The 14,510-nt window shown below is 39.1% G+C and overlaps 3 protein-coding genes across 3 annotated transcripts; 2 read left to right on the forward strand and 1 right to left on the reverse strand.

The window, feature by feature from the left end:
- Positions 1-110: 110 nt before the first annotated feature.
- On the forward strand, positions 111-9,294 carry agbl2 (ATP/GTP binding protein-like 2). Its single transcript, XM_026365368.1, has 22 exons — positions 111-529; positions 974-1,103; positions 1,497-1,670; positions 1,888-1,995; positions 2,400-2,547; positions 2,648-2,903; positions 3,022-3,423; positions 3,586-3,728; positions 4,295-4,454; positions 4,627-4,753; positions 4,852-4,952; positions 5,075-5,187; positions 5,436-5,514; positions 5,681-5,803; positions 5,891-5,971; positions 6,092-6,187; positions 7,254-7,359; positions 7,518-7,664; positions 7,763-7,793; positions 7,897-8,111; positions 8,256-8,397; positions 8,604-9,294. The coding sequence occupies exons 1-22, from the start codon at positions 494-496 to the stop codon at positions 8,827-8,829; spliced, it is 3,144 nt and encodes a 1,047-aa protein (XP_026221153.1). The 5' UTR covers positions 111-493; the 3' UTR covers positions 8,830-9,294.
- tmem17 (transmembrane protein 17) lies at positions 9,290-10,873 on the reverse strand. Its single transcript, XM_026365535.1, has 5 exons — positions 10,706-10,873; positions 10,429-10,532; positions 9,891-10,004; positions 9,659-9,802; positions 9,290-9,541 (listed from the first exon to the last, which is right to left on the reverse strand). The coding sequence occupies exons 1-5, from the start codon at positions 10,818-10,820 to the stop codon at positions 9,464-9,466; spliced, it is 555 nt and encodes a 184-aa protein (XP_026221320.1). The 5' UTR covers positions 10,821-10,873; the 3' UTR covers positions 9,290-9,463.
- A 425-nt stretch (positions 10,874-11,298) lies between these two features.
- Positions 11,299-14,380, forward strand: LOC113165362 (E3 ubiquitin/ISG15 ligase TRIM25-like). The gene is made up of 6 exons (XM_026364782.1): positions 11,299-11,904; positions 12,088-12,183; positions 12,367-12,600; positions 12,684-12,840; positions 12,950-12,994; positions 13,094-14,380. Exons 1-6 carry the CDS (start codon positions 11,323-11,325, stop codon positions 13,612-13,614), a joined length of 1,635 nt encoding a protein of 544 aa, XP_026220567.1. The 5' UTR covers positions 11,299-11,322; the 3' UTR covers positions 13,615-14,380.
- Positions 14,381-14,510: the final 130 nt, after the last annotated feature.

A 14,510-nucleotide genomic window follows, 5' to 3' on the forward strand; every position in this document is an offset into this window, starting at 1 on the left:
CATGATGCACTGATCAACTTGATCGATGAATCGACAGTACTGGGATTGACTACTACGACTGTCCGTCTCCATGCCAACCGCGTTGATATACTTCGTTGCTTAGCGACGTCAGTACGTAAAAGATTGTTCCGCTCCTATAGTCGAGTTTCTGGACATTTGTTTATGAAGTAGCTAGCTAACATTTCTGTGTTTAAACTAGTTTAATGAACATCTGAGTGAGGTAAGTGGCTGTCAAACGGACATCAAGTCTGTAGGTACAAAAGTATCGCTGTAAAGAGCAGCGCGGTGTTAGCTACTAGTCAGTGGACGAAGCTAACCAGAAGGATAAACATAAGAAAGTGGATCACTGAAGTTGAAGTAGCGACCGAGCGCTAACAAGAAGTGATAAACACGGATTGCACCTAGAAAATAAATTTTATAAATACCAGGAATGCTGGTGTATGAGCAAGTATAACGCAAATGAAAGACTTACATTTTTTCATTTCAGCAGGAGATGCCTGTTCCAGACGCCAGCCTCCGTCCCTCACATGTGAGTTTTACCATACATAACTGGTGTGGTCTTTTATTTAGACTTCTTATGGGAACATTACTTCAGATCCATAAAAGGTATTCAGTAGATAAATGATCCTGAATTGAATGTCTTTTATTTAGATTTTCTTTGGGATAATTACAAATACCAGCTCTAACGTAGCCGATATCAGCTTAACGTGACAAAAGCGGTGTTAAAAAGTGTAGCAGCACAAGTAATAAATACAGTGGCAGTACTTTACAAAGAATTAATTTAAAAGAAGCCTCCATTTTGTAATGCCTCATCTTCTGGGGGATATATGATGATAATGATTTGAGAAATGTACATTAGCTGTCATTTGTTCTTTGCATTATCCTGCAAACCTTGGTTGAGGGGACCAACATCCAAAGTTGAGGGTGTTTAATTGTGTTGAACAAAACTGACAGCTCACATTTTCCCAATCAGCTGGACAAAACCTCCACAGTGGCTGCCTCTGCTATCAGGAACTGGACGAATACACACCATTTGGCCAAATTCAACATCAGTGACTCCAACACAGAGGAAGATGGGGAGGACTTAGCAGGGAGGAGGCAGTGTAAGCTATTATTCTGCAAGCTGCATTGAGATAACCCACACTATGCATGTACTGTATATTTAATGTGACCCAACAATTGTTGAAATGTGAGGGTGGCATTGATAAAGTAACAACTGTGTAGTTAATAAATCTGTTATATGTTGAATATACAGAAATTATAACCAACAATAAGTTGACACTGAAAAGAGATGTATATGTGGCATCTCATTCCTAATTTTACTTAATTATATAGTTAAGGAAATCTTTTTATAAATAACAAAATTAAAGCAAATGCAGCATGTTTGTTTGGTCTAGCAAGGGTATATATCTAAAAAGTATTTCTATATTATACCACTGGAGAAACAGGACCAAGAAACAACTGTTACTGAAGGTGTGGTTCATTTTTCCTCTCAGTATCCATAAACCTAAGTCAGACACTGCGGACCAAGCAGTTACTGATAGACTTTGATGGGGGCAAGCCTGTTTTGAGTCTCAGGGCACCACAGGACCTGGTTAACTTCCCATCGATCTCCTGCCCCCGTTGGCCCATAGAGTGTGAGGTCATCAAAGACGTTATCCATCACATAGGTAATTATACATTTTATTTAAACCGTTGTATTACTGATATGCACAAAGACAAGTAACGTGCTATTAATCTGCTGAAAAGTAAATGAGTTGAATCCATGTGGTAATAGCAGGAAAACATATACAATATAAAAAAATGAACAATAAATCAAAAGGTGTTTAAAACTGTACTTGTTTTCTGTTATTGTTAACATGTAGTAACACACAGTGTGTGTTGTAGAGTGGGACCCCCCAGAGCCAGAGCTGTTTTATCAGTCCACAGGACATGAGAAGACACCCGTGCCAGTTGGAGAGGAGCGGCAGAAAGTGGTATTCTGCATTGACTATGGTAATGTTTGACACCAAAGACGTTTTACTGATTATTTAGCTCTACTGTGTTACATTATGTCATCATGTTGATGTCAACTAATCTTTCCTTATATACAATATTAATAGGAACCTTGTACTTGGAGTTCTTTCATGTCACAGATCGCTCTTGACAGTGGATAATATTTGCTTCAATTTAAGGCCATCTATACATTTGATTTGTGTTGGGCCATTGGGCAGATTAAGTGTCTTCTCTCTGCAGTGTTAACCCAGATAACAGTGAATCATGTGCAAGATAAACATGATAAACATGATGTAACTTGTAACTGCTCTCAACAATGCAAGTACAACAGCCCTGTTTTAATAGGTGTATCTGATATTCCGTTTTTGTTGTTGTTTGTTTGTTTCTGTTCTCATACGTTTAAGCCACTAAGAGTCCCTTTTTCACCTGCTCTCGTGTTGGTGGAAGCAGAGGCCCTATTAAGAGTGCCACTAATGACATCAACCCCACAGAATTCACCCTTGAGTTTGAGTCGCGCTTTGAGAGTGGGAACCTTCAGAAGGCAGTGCAAGTGTAAGTCTCTGCAGTCGATTAGTTGTTGTAGTTTTTTAACTATTATGGCTCTTGGCTAAGCTGCTTTCTCTCTGTTGCCACATATTTCTTCCCTGTTCAGTGGTGTCTATGACTATGAACTCACCCTGCGCACAGACTTGTACACAAGAAAGCACACGCAGTGGTTCTACTTCAGAGTCAGAAACATGAAGGCTGGAGTGACCTATCGCTTCACTATTGTCAACTTCATGAAGAGTAGCAGCCTGTATTCTCATGGTATGAGACCTCTCCTGTACTCTGAGAGGGCTGCCAAGGAGAAAGATGTTGGATGGTACCGCATTGGTTCAAATATCAAATACCTCCGCAACTGTAATCAGGTATGTGAACTTAGTGATGTGAGTTTGAATTTCTCAGGGTATTACACACTAGAACAGATCAACTTATAATAAAAAAAAATCTGAATGTAGAAAAAGGATTATCCCTGTGTTGTTTTAGTATACGAAGGACAACAACGGTGACGCCATCCCCCTGTTTTCACTCACCTGGACTCTTGAGTTCCCTTATGACTCAGACACCTGCTACCTGGCCCACTGCTACCCCTACACTTATTCACACTTGCAGCAATACCTCATGCGCGTTACTTCCAACCCAGCAGTCGCATCATACTGTAAGCTGCGTGTGCTATGCCACAGCCTTGGTGGGAACGCTGTGTATATGGTGACAATAACATCCCGGGGGGTCAGCAGGGTTGAGGGCAAAACCAAGAAGGCTGTTGTGGTGACAGCTCGAGTGCACCCTGGAGAAACCAATGCGTCCTGGATGATGGAGGGGTTCTTGGACTTCCTACTTGGGGACTCTGAAGATGCTCAGCTACTCAGGGATACTTTTGTTTTTAAGGTGAGGGATTATCATTACTTTTGCGCATTACAATTTGTTATATGTCACTAACGTATAAAGTGATTATGAATTTGTGTTATTTTTTAAATTGTCCTATGCAAGAGTGATTAATTCATGTAAATTACAATGAATTTTTTAAAATCTAAATTTGTGGCACTATAGGTGGTACCAATGCTTAACCCAGATGGTGTGGTGGTGGGCAATTACCGCTGCTCTCTGGCAGGCAGGGACCTCAACAGAAATTACAAGACATTGCTCAGGGATTCTTTTCCATGTGTGTGGCACACTCGAAACATGGTGGAAAGGTAGGTGCATGAAGAAACGCAGAAGTGCAAAAGGTTTCTAAGAGATTTCATTTAAAAGGGTTTTCATTTTTTAACATTTTACAATTTAGTGACCATTCATCAATTTTGTATTTGCATTTATGTATGTATGCTTGTATTCAGTCACATGTGTATTTCTTTATTTATTTTTATTGGTAAGTATACAGAAAAATAAAATTATAAGTTACACTTACACTAAGAACTTGTAACTTGGGCTTTAGATTGTGACTGTATGTCCTAAAATATGTGGGTGAAATTGTGAAAACAAAATAATCCCATAGATTCTTATGATGAACACAGATTTACTTCCAGACTGTACTATATGGTAGAAAGCACTAAAGCAATTGTACATTATGACATTTAACAGGCAACATTCGTTCAATAGAAACAAACAAACCTTTTTCCACTGTCAGCTAATTCAAAACCAAACATGGCATATACTATGTTTGCATACTCCTCCTTCCCCTACATTTTTTCACTAGGAATGTTGACAAAGCACAACCCATTCTGAATCATATTCTCAGTGTCTGTTATGCTGTTTTGTCCAGACTGATCGCAGAGACAGATGTTGTCCTTTACTGTGACTTTCACGGCCATAACCGCAAAAACAATGTCTTCATGTATGGCTGCAACAACCGAGGTGATGCATCACTGAAGCTTCACGAAAGAGTGTTTCCACTAATAATGAGCAAGAATGCCAGTAATAAGGTAAAGTAACCTTTACAATTTACATTTTTTAGAGAATGTTTGCTTTTAATCATTTCATTTATGAACTAGTGTACTACACAGCATGCTTACTCACCAATGACCCCAATATTTAACCTGTTGTATTTTTGCATACTCAGCATTTCAGTTACATATAAAGCTTTGTCCTCTTCAGTTCTCTTTCAAGAGCTGTAAGTTCCGAGTCCAGAAGAGCAAAGAGGGAACAGGACGAATCGCCATGTGGAGACTTGGCATCAGAAACAGCTACACTATGGAGGCAACCTTCGGAGGCTCCACTCTGGGTGTGTGTAGACTTTGCAGATGTGGTTTGTGTGTGTGTGTGTGTGTATGTGTGTTCCATGTCTCATGTGTGATGATCTATCATCGGTTTGGCTGTTAGGTGACAGGAGAGGAACCCATTTTACTACTCGAGACCTAAAGTCTTTGGGCTTTTACTTTTGTGACAGTCTGCTGGACTACTGGGACCCTGATCAGACAAAGGTAAGACATAAAGCAGCAGCCTGACACTGGAGCTCTATCTCAGTCAAAGAAAAATTAAACTGTTTATTCTAAAATTAATCCTGAAAACATTTTTATAATTCTGGTATCCTTTATTTTTCTAGATCACTTACTGTCTGGCAGAGCTGGCAGTGTTGTTGACAAAAGAAGTCAGAGACAGGCTGGGAAAAAATGTGGGCACTGACTGCAACTTTTCTGTGTCTGACTTGGAAACCAGGTGATAAAGTTTTTGTTTTTATTTGTAACATATGACAGAGACAAAATAAGTATTGTAATTGTCTTGTTCGGTCATTAGAAGTCAGACTGGAATGTTTAGTTGGCTGTATTGAGAAATCCTTCTCCTCCCATTTTAGATGACTAAACACACCGTATAGCAATATACTACATCTGTAATTCTTCGTAAGTTGATTTGTAATAGTTTTGTAATTCTTTTTGAATGTGCATATGTCTTGTATGTATTTACAGCACCAGTGGTTCAGATAGTTCAGATTCAGATGGACTCCCAGTGCATTTACTGAAACAACCAGAAACTATCCACCCAAAGGTATCCTTACATAAATCTACTCTCCCATTGCTCATTTTTAATTTACATATTTTTAAGGTTAATATCATGTTTGACTTTAGTGATCTTGTGCCCCTTTGTGAGAGTCGGTTTTGAATCATGACTTGTCTTGAATCTGTTCACTAAATATTCATGCGCTTTTCAGCAGCAAAGTCCAGTGAAGAAGAAAAAGAAACGCTTAAGAAGTCGCAAAGAGAGGAACAAACTGCGATCAGACAGAGTGAAGAAAAACATACAGCAAAAGGACCTGGAAATCAGCATCAGAAATATTGTAAGACAGTAGACTAATGATTAATATAATCAATGTATAAATTTTTATACAATTGACTTGAGACTTATTAGTTATTGGTTTTTGGAGGAGTCCAGTCTTCCCCATGAGAACACAGTTAAAGAGAGCATCCCAGAGAAGCCTGTTGGGAGACACATGAGAAAATGGCAGGTATGAATCAGAGAGACTATGAATAAATGAAAGAGACAGAACCAACCAGACAAAGAACTAAAAATAAGACATGAGAAGATTTTCTAAGCTTTTCCAATTAACATTAATTTCTTTGTGAAGGTAAATGATCTGATAAAAAAAGCTGTGCCTCCTTCCACCACTTCCCCCGGGGAGGTCAGCCAGGTGACCCTGTGGCAGGGCTGCGAGCCTGTCAAGGTAAAGACAACTATCATCACCACATGTTAGATTATTGACACATTATTGCGATAGATATAACCTACAGTCCTTTCCAAAAGTAGTCATTTGGCGTTAAGAACTAAAAATAATATGAGGTGAAAGTTCTGAATTTCAGATTTTAGTTGATGGTATTTACTCCGAGATACTGCACAACACAAAGTGACTGACAGGTAGTTATCATTACCAAGAGATGTCCTGTGAGATTGATTGTTCAAACAATAAATCTAAATGACAATTGTCGTTGGTAATAGTCTTGGGTTTGTCTTTGAGTACTGCACGTTTCTGGTAAAAAGGATAAATCAACATGAAACACATAGGGCAGTCTGTGGGAGAAAAGCCAGTCATTTTGAATCTGAGAAAAGAGGAAAATCAGTTAGAGGCACTGCACAAACATTGGAAATAGACAACACTAAACTTTAAAATGTTCTTAAAAACAAAGAAAGAACTGATATAAAAAGAACATACAGTGTATGGATGAGGAGCATGTGTCACAATACCTACGTTTTGAAGAGCATTTATTGAGCAGAAATACAGAATTCATGCATGAATTCACAAGTGTACAGAAACTTGTCTCCACCAATTTACAGATAAATGAGCGAAAACTAAATCAGAGGACCTTAACCCAATTGAACATGCCTTTCACCTACTGAAGACAAGCTTGAAGGGAGAAACCCCCCAAAAACAAAAATCCTAAAAGGGTTTATCAAAATAAGAAAACTGTTTTGATGATGTTTTTGAGTCGCAGGCTTTGTTCAGTTACTTCAAACATGGGGTTTGTAACCAAATATTAATATACTATTTTCTTTATTTGCCTAAAAACTATCCAATCTTCAAATATTTCTGTTCCAATAGAATTTGGGTGATCTGATACAAAAGGTGCTCTAGCTTGTTTAATGTATCTAGGTGTAAATACCATAAAATAAAAGATTAAATTCTGAACCTTTGTCTCATATTCACAACTCTGGATTAAACCAAGATGTATTTAGTGTACAGAAAACAGAATTGATTATGGATATTTTCCATGGGACATTTTGGGGTGCTTTAGGATGACCTCCTGGAAAACCCGAGGACTGCATATCTGCTTCGGAGGGCAAAAGCATGTCCTCACCTAAGAACATACAAAACATACCGAGATGTGCCATCTCACACAGGTAAGGTTTATTTTGGAGATCAATTTAGCAGTATATGCTGAGTCACATTGCCTTTTGACTCCCAAATGCTGGTCATAGGCTCCTACAGGAAAATGCAATAGTATTTTACTACTATCAGTGCATTGGGAAAAGACAGGGTGTTTGACTTCCTTTCACAGATGGAGTGGATACAGGACAGTGGAGATGCACCTCTCAGATACTGCACCTAAGTGCCATCCATCCATCTTCACCAAATGTCATACATTACAACCAGCAACAGCATCCCTGCCCCCAACAATCCCTCATCTCCTATAAGGGCTACAGAGGTTTGTTAGTGTGTCCAGTTGAAACACCAATAAACTTTCAGTCATTTCAAGCCTGCCTCAAATTGTAGCTCTTTCATACTAAAACCTCCCTTTTTCAGGGCTGCCAGCTTCCCTTACATTGCCCCAATGGTAAACCTCTCATTAAAATATGTACTTTTTTTAATTAATAGATGGCACAGAACTACATGTTTATATACATTGCGTTGTAAGTTTTATATCTTTTCTGTTGCAGGTCTCCCTCATTCAGGTCCAGCAGGACGGTTCCAGACATTGTTCCAACAAAGCCACTAGTGGCAAGTTTCACCGGCAACAACCGGCATATTTTTAGAGACAGAAATTCTTTACAGGTCTCAGAACATTACTTTGTGTCTGAGAATCCCTCCACTTCACTCGCAGACAAATCGAAGACAAGACCACAGAATGAGGAGCAGGAAGAGTCCCTTGAAGGTTCCATATGCACACATACTGATATACGAAATTAAATTTTTTTTTTTGGACAAAACAGAACTTTTCATTCATGTATCACTTAATTCACCACTGTTAGCTAATCTTACCTATTGTTCTTTACTATCTGATCTTGTCATTATTCAGTGGGGTTGTCAATGTTCAGATGTATACCGTTTGGAGAGCAGAACCAGAACGATATCACTCCTGACATCCTCCTAAGAGAATCCAAATCACGCAGCAATTTATTTGAGCCAGTGCTGACAAGCACAGATCTAAGAGGAAAAAGGTAAATTCACATTTGATCCTCTCTCTCTGTTAAATGCTTAGCTTGTCACCACAGGACAAAGACTGTACAAGAGCTGTACAAGACTGTGACAGGAGTTCTGATGTTAACATTTACAACAAGACTTTGTACAGTGTTGATTAGAAAATAATTAAGCATTTCAGCTCATTTGTATTATTCCTCTGTGCTTCCATTTTCAATTTCCACAGACTATGCAAAGGACAAAAGGAGGACAGAAGGCTAAAAGACGTGTTGCCCTCTGTGATAAAGCCTTCAGGCTTCACAATCATGGAACTTCCACAACCACAGAGTCACACCAAGTATAAGCTTCACACCAAGGACATCAGGCACTATCACTCTGGGAGGAAAAGCCAAACAAGTATGGCTCCACAAGAAGCACTGGTCACTCGACCATCACAGTCTGCCCCACTGTAGAGCACAATGCTTAATATATTAATAATCCGAGCGATGTAGGTATATTATTATTCTCTTTATTTTCTGGCAAGTGATGTGAACCTCTACTTTAGGGTCAGGAGGAATATGATTTTTGATCTTAAACAACAGATCAGATAAGCTGTGATAAAACTACTCTACTACCTCACTCATATAGTCAAACCTGTGTCATGGACAGGAGGGTGAAATGCGAGTAATAGTCTTAACAATTGCTATCAAATGGCCAACTTCTATGTAATAAATCACTATTATATGCTATAAAAACTGTTTTTTACACAGTGAAGAGTGAATAATAATTTCACTTCATTAAGGCTAAGGTTAAGATCTACCATTATGGTAAACCATTATGCTAGGCTTAAGAATGCACTGATACTCCTTTGATTCTACTGACAGTCTAGGATTCGTTACATTAGCTGCCTAATAAATGATAACACAGACTGTGTTCTATGTACATTTCTTTATTGCAGAACTACACAAACAATAATAGAATTAAAATACAAATCACATACAAAAATAAATGTTTTCTTCTTTCATAATCAGTCAGGCATTATTGTCACATAAAGATATTGTATGTCCTGATGTGTCCAGATTTGTAGAACAATTACAGCTTCATATTTCAGTCAAACTGTCTGATATGAAATTGGCTTTCTGTGTGTCTGACCATGTCTCGGAGTGCCACGAAACCAGAGAGGGCCTGGATTATTGGGGAATGAAAACAATAAATGAAAGTTAAATCAGTGATGATCAACATATTGAAATGTAACCTGTATATAAGATATTTACTGCTTTTTTTTCAAAGGAATTTTCATACCTCTGTGAGTATGAATATGGCAAGAACTATGTGAACACCCCTCTCTAGGGGCTGGATGAGAATGGCTTCATTGAAGAGCTGAAACAGGATTAACGGAAACTGCAAAAGGATGCTCAGCAGCCAAAATCCAGCCAACTCTGGGACCTTCCACAAACACAGACATTACATTGATTAGGATCTATAGCTCACACTTTTTGCTCTTATTAATATGTCTATGTCAATGGTACACCACCTTTTCTTGCAGGTTCCCAGCATAACCCAGATAAAGTCTAATGGCCTCAATCAGAGTCATCACGATGAGAACAGTGACAAGGATGAACTTGTAGTAGTCCGGCAAGGCAGGGTACTAGTAAAAATAACAACCACAACAATGTGATTACTGAACAGAAGTAAAATGAATGTGACACGTGCAAAGGAGCTTTTATAGACTCTTTAAGATCATTTAATGACTGCTTTTCCAACTCATTTTATTACTATCAATATCACGGCTTCGTATTTTATATTGCTATTGATTTTCCTGGATAGTATTGTAGGTTTGTATCACATATATAGTAAAAGATGGTGAAATTGTCCAAATATATTGACCGATACCTGTCCATCTATCTCTTGCGACCAAAACTCTCTTAAATTTAGATTAGGAATTTTATAGCCTCCTTCAGGGCACGTTTCTTGCTTTTACGCTATCCAGCTATTTCTTTTTTGTCATTTAATCAGTATTTCGCATTCAATTTCTCACCCCATTCTCCCACTTTCTCTCTTTGGGTCTTTACCTTGAGTTGCAGCATTGCAATTTCACTGATCCACCACCAGGGGAAGAACCACATGTTAAAGTACAGAGACATCTGGAGGTGGAGACTTGACAGAACCCGCTTGTCTGCAAACAAAAACAACAGCAGAACATAAATTAACCGGACAAACAACCACACCCCTGTTATAGCTAATGTCAAACTATGCTGGATATAAATATGTGGTGAGAAAACATTCCCAAACGCCAGTTAGCAACATTATCATCACTGCTAATTCGTCGGTGATGTTAGCTGAGTTTACCGTGCGGCAAAAACGTGTCACTCTCTTTTGCAAAAGGCTGAGTCCGACTCTGGTCAAATAAAACATTCCGGGAAAAGTCTTCTAAACGTTTTCTGATCGTCTCCGGAAGGTCCATGGTGTAAAATGAACCCCACCATCAGCAGCAGTGAACCGCACCACCAGCTAGCTCCGCTCCGCTCCGCTCCGCCTCTTCCTCGCTGCATAGATACGGAACGCTGCCGTCGTTTCCTTGGATACCAACGAAATCTCGCGTTCCTCTCAAATCTCGCAGGAAGAGCGTCTCAGCTGATTCCTTAGTTTACTGAACTCCTTTATTTACATCTTAAACTTTTTGAACATGACCAAATGTTTTACAAACGAACTGGCTTCAACACAATCATTACATTGTGTACTGTGAAGGAAAAAAATGCAACATACCACAAAATAAGTGACACTGTTCGGGCGCCTTGTTTTTGGATTTTTAATTGATTTATTTGTTTATTCATTTATTGAATTGGGAAGATACATTTTTACTTTAAAGATCTGGGGAAAAAGCCCGACGTGATAAAGCCACTCCCCGAAGACCAGTTTTGCTTTCAGAGAAAGTGAAAGTTAGAAATACTGTAGACTTGAAGAAGATGGCAGAGGGCTGTGAACCAGATCCACTATCTTGCTCTATATGCCTGGATGCACTGAAGAGCCCTGTGACTCTTCACTGTGGCCACAGCTACTGCATGGACTGTTTAAATCACTACTGGGACCAGGGGGTTCAGAGTGGTGTTTACAGCTGTCCCCAGTGTAGACACACTTTCGTTCCACGACCTGTGCTGAACAAGAGCACAGTGCTGGCTGATTTGATGGGGAAAATGTCAGAGGACAAAAACCAACCCACCTCTGCTGCGAAGGATAAGGTCTGTGCAGGGGATGTGGAGTGTGATTTCTGCAGCACTAGGAAGCTGAAAGCAGTCAAGACCTGCTTGGTGTGCCTGGCCTCTTATTGTGCCACTCACTTGCAGCCTCACTACGAGTCTGCTGCTTTTAAAAGGCACACGCTTGTGGAAGCGTCGACCTCCATCCAGGACAAGATCTGCTCTAAGCACGACAAGCTCCTCGAAGTCTACTGTCGCAGTTGTGGCCAATGCATTTGCCTGCTTTGTGTGATGGATGAGCACAAAGGTCATGACACTGTCTCGGCTGCAGCAGAGAGGAAAGAGAAACAGGTAAGAAGATTTATTATTAGTTTTAGCTGGAAGTAATTATGAGCCAGATTGCTGCATATTCAGATTTCACTTTTACTATCCTGAATGATTCATTACTGCATGTGTGTGTAAATGCACAGTATTAGAGTGTGTAATGCAAGTCATGAGCAAACTAATGTGTAAACAGCACGATTTTATTTTCAGAAACAATTTGGGAAAAAAACCCAAAGATACCAACAGGGAATTCAGGAGAGGGAGAAACAACTGAGACAGCTGCGACAGAAACTGAAAGCACTGAAGGTAAACTGTCTTGAACTGTTACTAGTTGACTTCCTGACTTCAGAAAGTTTCAACCCACTTCACTTTGGGTCCACTATACTGTAATCTACAGCACAGTTGAATAAAATTGCTATTTAAACATGACAGATTAACCGTCATTTAACCTTCTCTCTTTTTTCCATTTCTTTTTTCCCCTGCTGGCAGAGTTCTGCAGATGCCGCGGTTGATCAAAATGAGAAGGTCTATGCTGAAATTATCCAGATGGCGGATGAAAGACGCTGCTCTGTGAAGGAGCTGATAGGAGTTCAGGAGAGAGCTGCAGCAGGTCAGGCTCAGGCGATCTTGGATCAGCTAGAGAAGGAGATCTGTGAGCTGAGGAAAAGAGAGGATGAACTAAAGCGGCTGGCTACCACTGAGGACCACATCCATTTTCTACAGGTACACAGACGCACAAATACATAAATTATCTAATAGGCAGGCGTATAGTTCACAGCTGTTTTTCTCTTTTTGCATTTTTCCAGAGCTTCCATTCCACTTCAGACTGTCCAGAACCTGACAAGTCCACTGATTTCAATACCAACCTACAGACACCTTTTGACTTTGTGGCAAAGGCTATATCTGATTTGAGAAACAAAATGGAAAACATGGTAAAAGCTATTGAAGAAATATCCAAGACAAGTAAGAAAATATTTTATAACAATCCATATTTACTGGAATTAAATGCGATTGTACAGGGTTACCCAAAATGTTTCAAGGATGCAGTAATTGTCACGTTTTCTGTTTTTAGTTCGAGCTGATCTGGACCCTAAGACAAGACAGGAGTTCTTATTATGTGAGTTGACACAAACACATTCAAATGACCCTCTCTGTGCTTCCCTTCACATGTATGCCCCTGGTTACACGCTGTGTATTAATAACATCTACATTACAGATTCCTGTCACCTCAAATTGGATCCCAACACAGCATTCGAAAACCTATTGCTTTCTGAGGGAAACTGCAAGGTAACCTGGATTAAGAAAGCACAGAAATACCCATATCATCCAGAGAGATTTACCAAATATGATCAAGTCCTGTGCACTGACGGTTTATCTGGAGTTTGTTACTGGGAAGTTGAATGCAAAGGGCCCAGAGTTGAGGTTGCTGTATGCTATAAGGAGACCAAACTGGAAGAAAATTGTTTTGGATACACTGATCAGTCCTGGTGCATTTCTGTTTCCAATTCAAGTTGCACCTTTTGGCACAATGAAATCAAAACCGGAATATCGGTTCCCTGTTCTGCTGTAGTGGGGGTGTATCTGAATCACAAGGCAGGGAGCCTGTCCTTCTACAGCGTGTCTGATTCTGGTCAAATGATGCTTCTTCATAGAGTTCAGACCACATTCTCCCAGCCACTGTACCCTGGGTTCATGGTCTCCAGAGGATCCTCCGTCAGGATTATCGCACCAAAGTAAAAAGTTGCTTGACTGAAGTTCGAGTTTAGTGCAAAAATGTCTATCGATCAAACATTAACCACGATCACTGCCAAGTAAAAAATACTCTGCTTAGAAATATAAACAGATTATTATTTTTTATTTAAGTCTTAGCTAAAAATGGCAAATCATTATATAAAATGATTTTTAGGAAATCTTGTCCAGTGCAAAATCACAACAGAACTTGAAGGACGGACCACTGTAGTGTTTGCTTTTGTTTGCTTGTAGTTGTGTCTGCTGCCTTGTTTTTTCTGGTTCAGCACTTGTTAATGCTGTTTTGTTTCTGTTTTTACTTTTAAAATACCATCATCATTCATAATTGTTATATTTCTAATAATTTTAAATAATTTCTTCTTTATTTAATTGCTGTTTTTGCAATTTTGTGTTTGTTCTTTTTGAAGAGAGGCCTTACAACATCTGGCAGATAGAAATTCTGACACATTACAGAAATTCAGTTCATCAAAAGATTTTTTTTAAATAATGTTTTTTTTTCTTTGCACTGCCATGTGTAGGTTTTTTTTAGGTTAATGTGCAATCAACTGATCCATAGTTAATGTGAAAATATTAGTTAGATCAGTTTGAAGGTATTTTGAAGCCAAAAAATAAATTGTTAAAAGTCCACATTTCAGTTTCTCTTTGAAGGGGAGGGGTGGGCGACTACTACCTTTTCCTATAAATATTGTAACCTCTGTACTATACAGCAAATTTCTTACCTCTTGTTCCTGTGTGAATATGAAAAATGTAATAAAAACTTACCTCACATGTTTTTATATGAATGTCCATGCTGCTGTAAAATCTTAAATGTCTGCTTGCAGTTAATAATCGACTTAGATGATGGTGTTGTGCAATTTGTTTTCTACACACACACACACACACAT

The sequence above is a fragment of the Anabas testudineus genome, chromosome 6, assembly GCF_900324465.2.
Source record: "Anabas testudineus chromosome 6, fAnaTes1.2, whole genome shotgun sequence".
Lineage (NCBI taxonomy): Eukaryota > Metazoa > Chordata > Actinopteri > Anabantiformes > Anabantidae > Anabas > Anabas testudineus.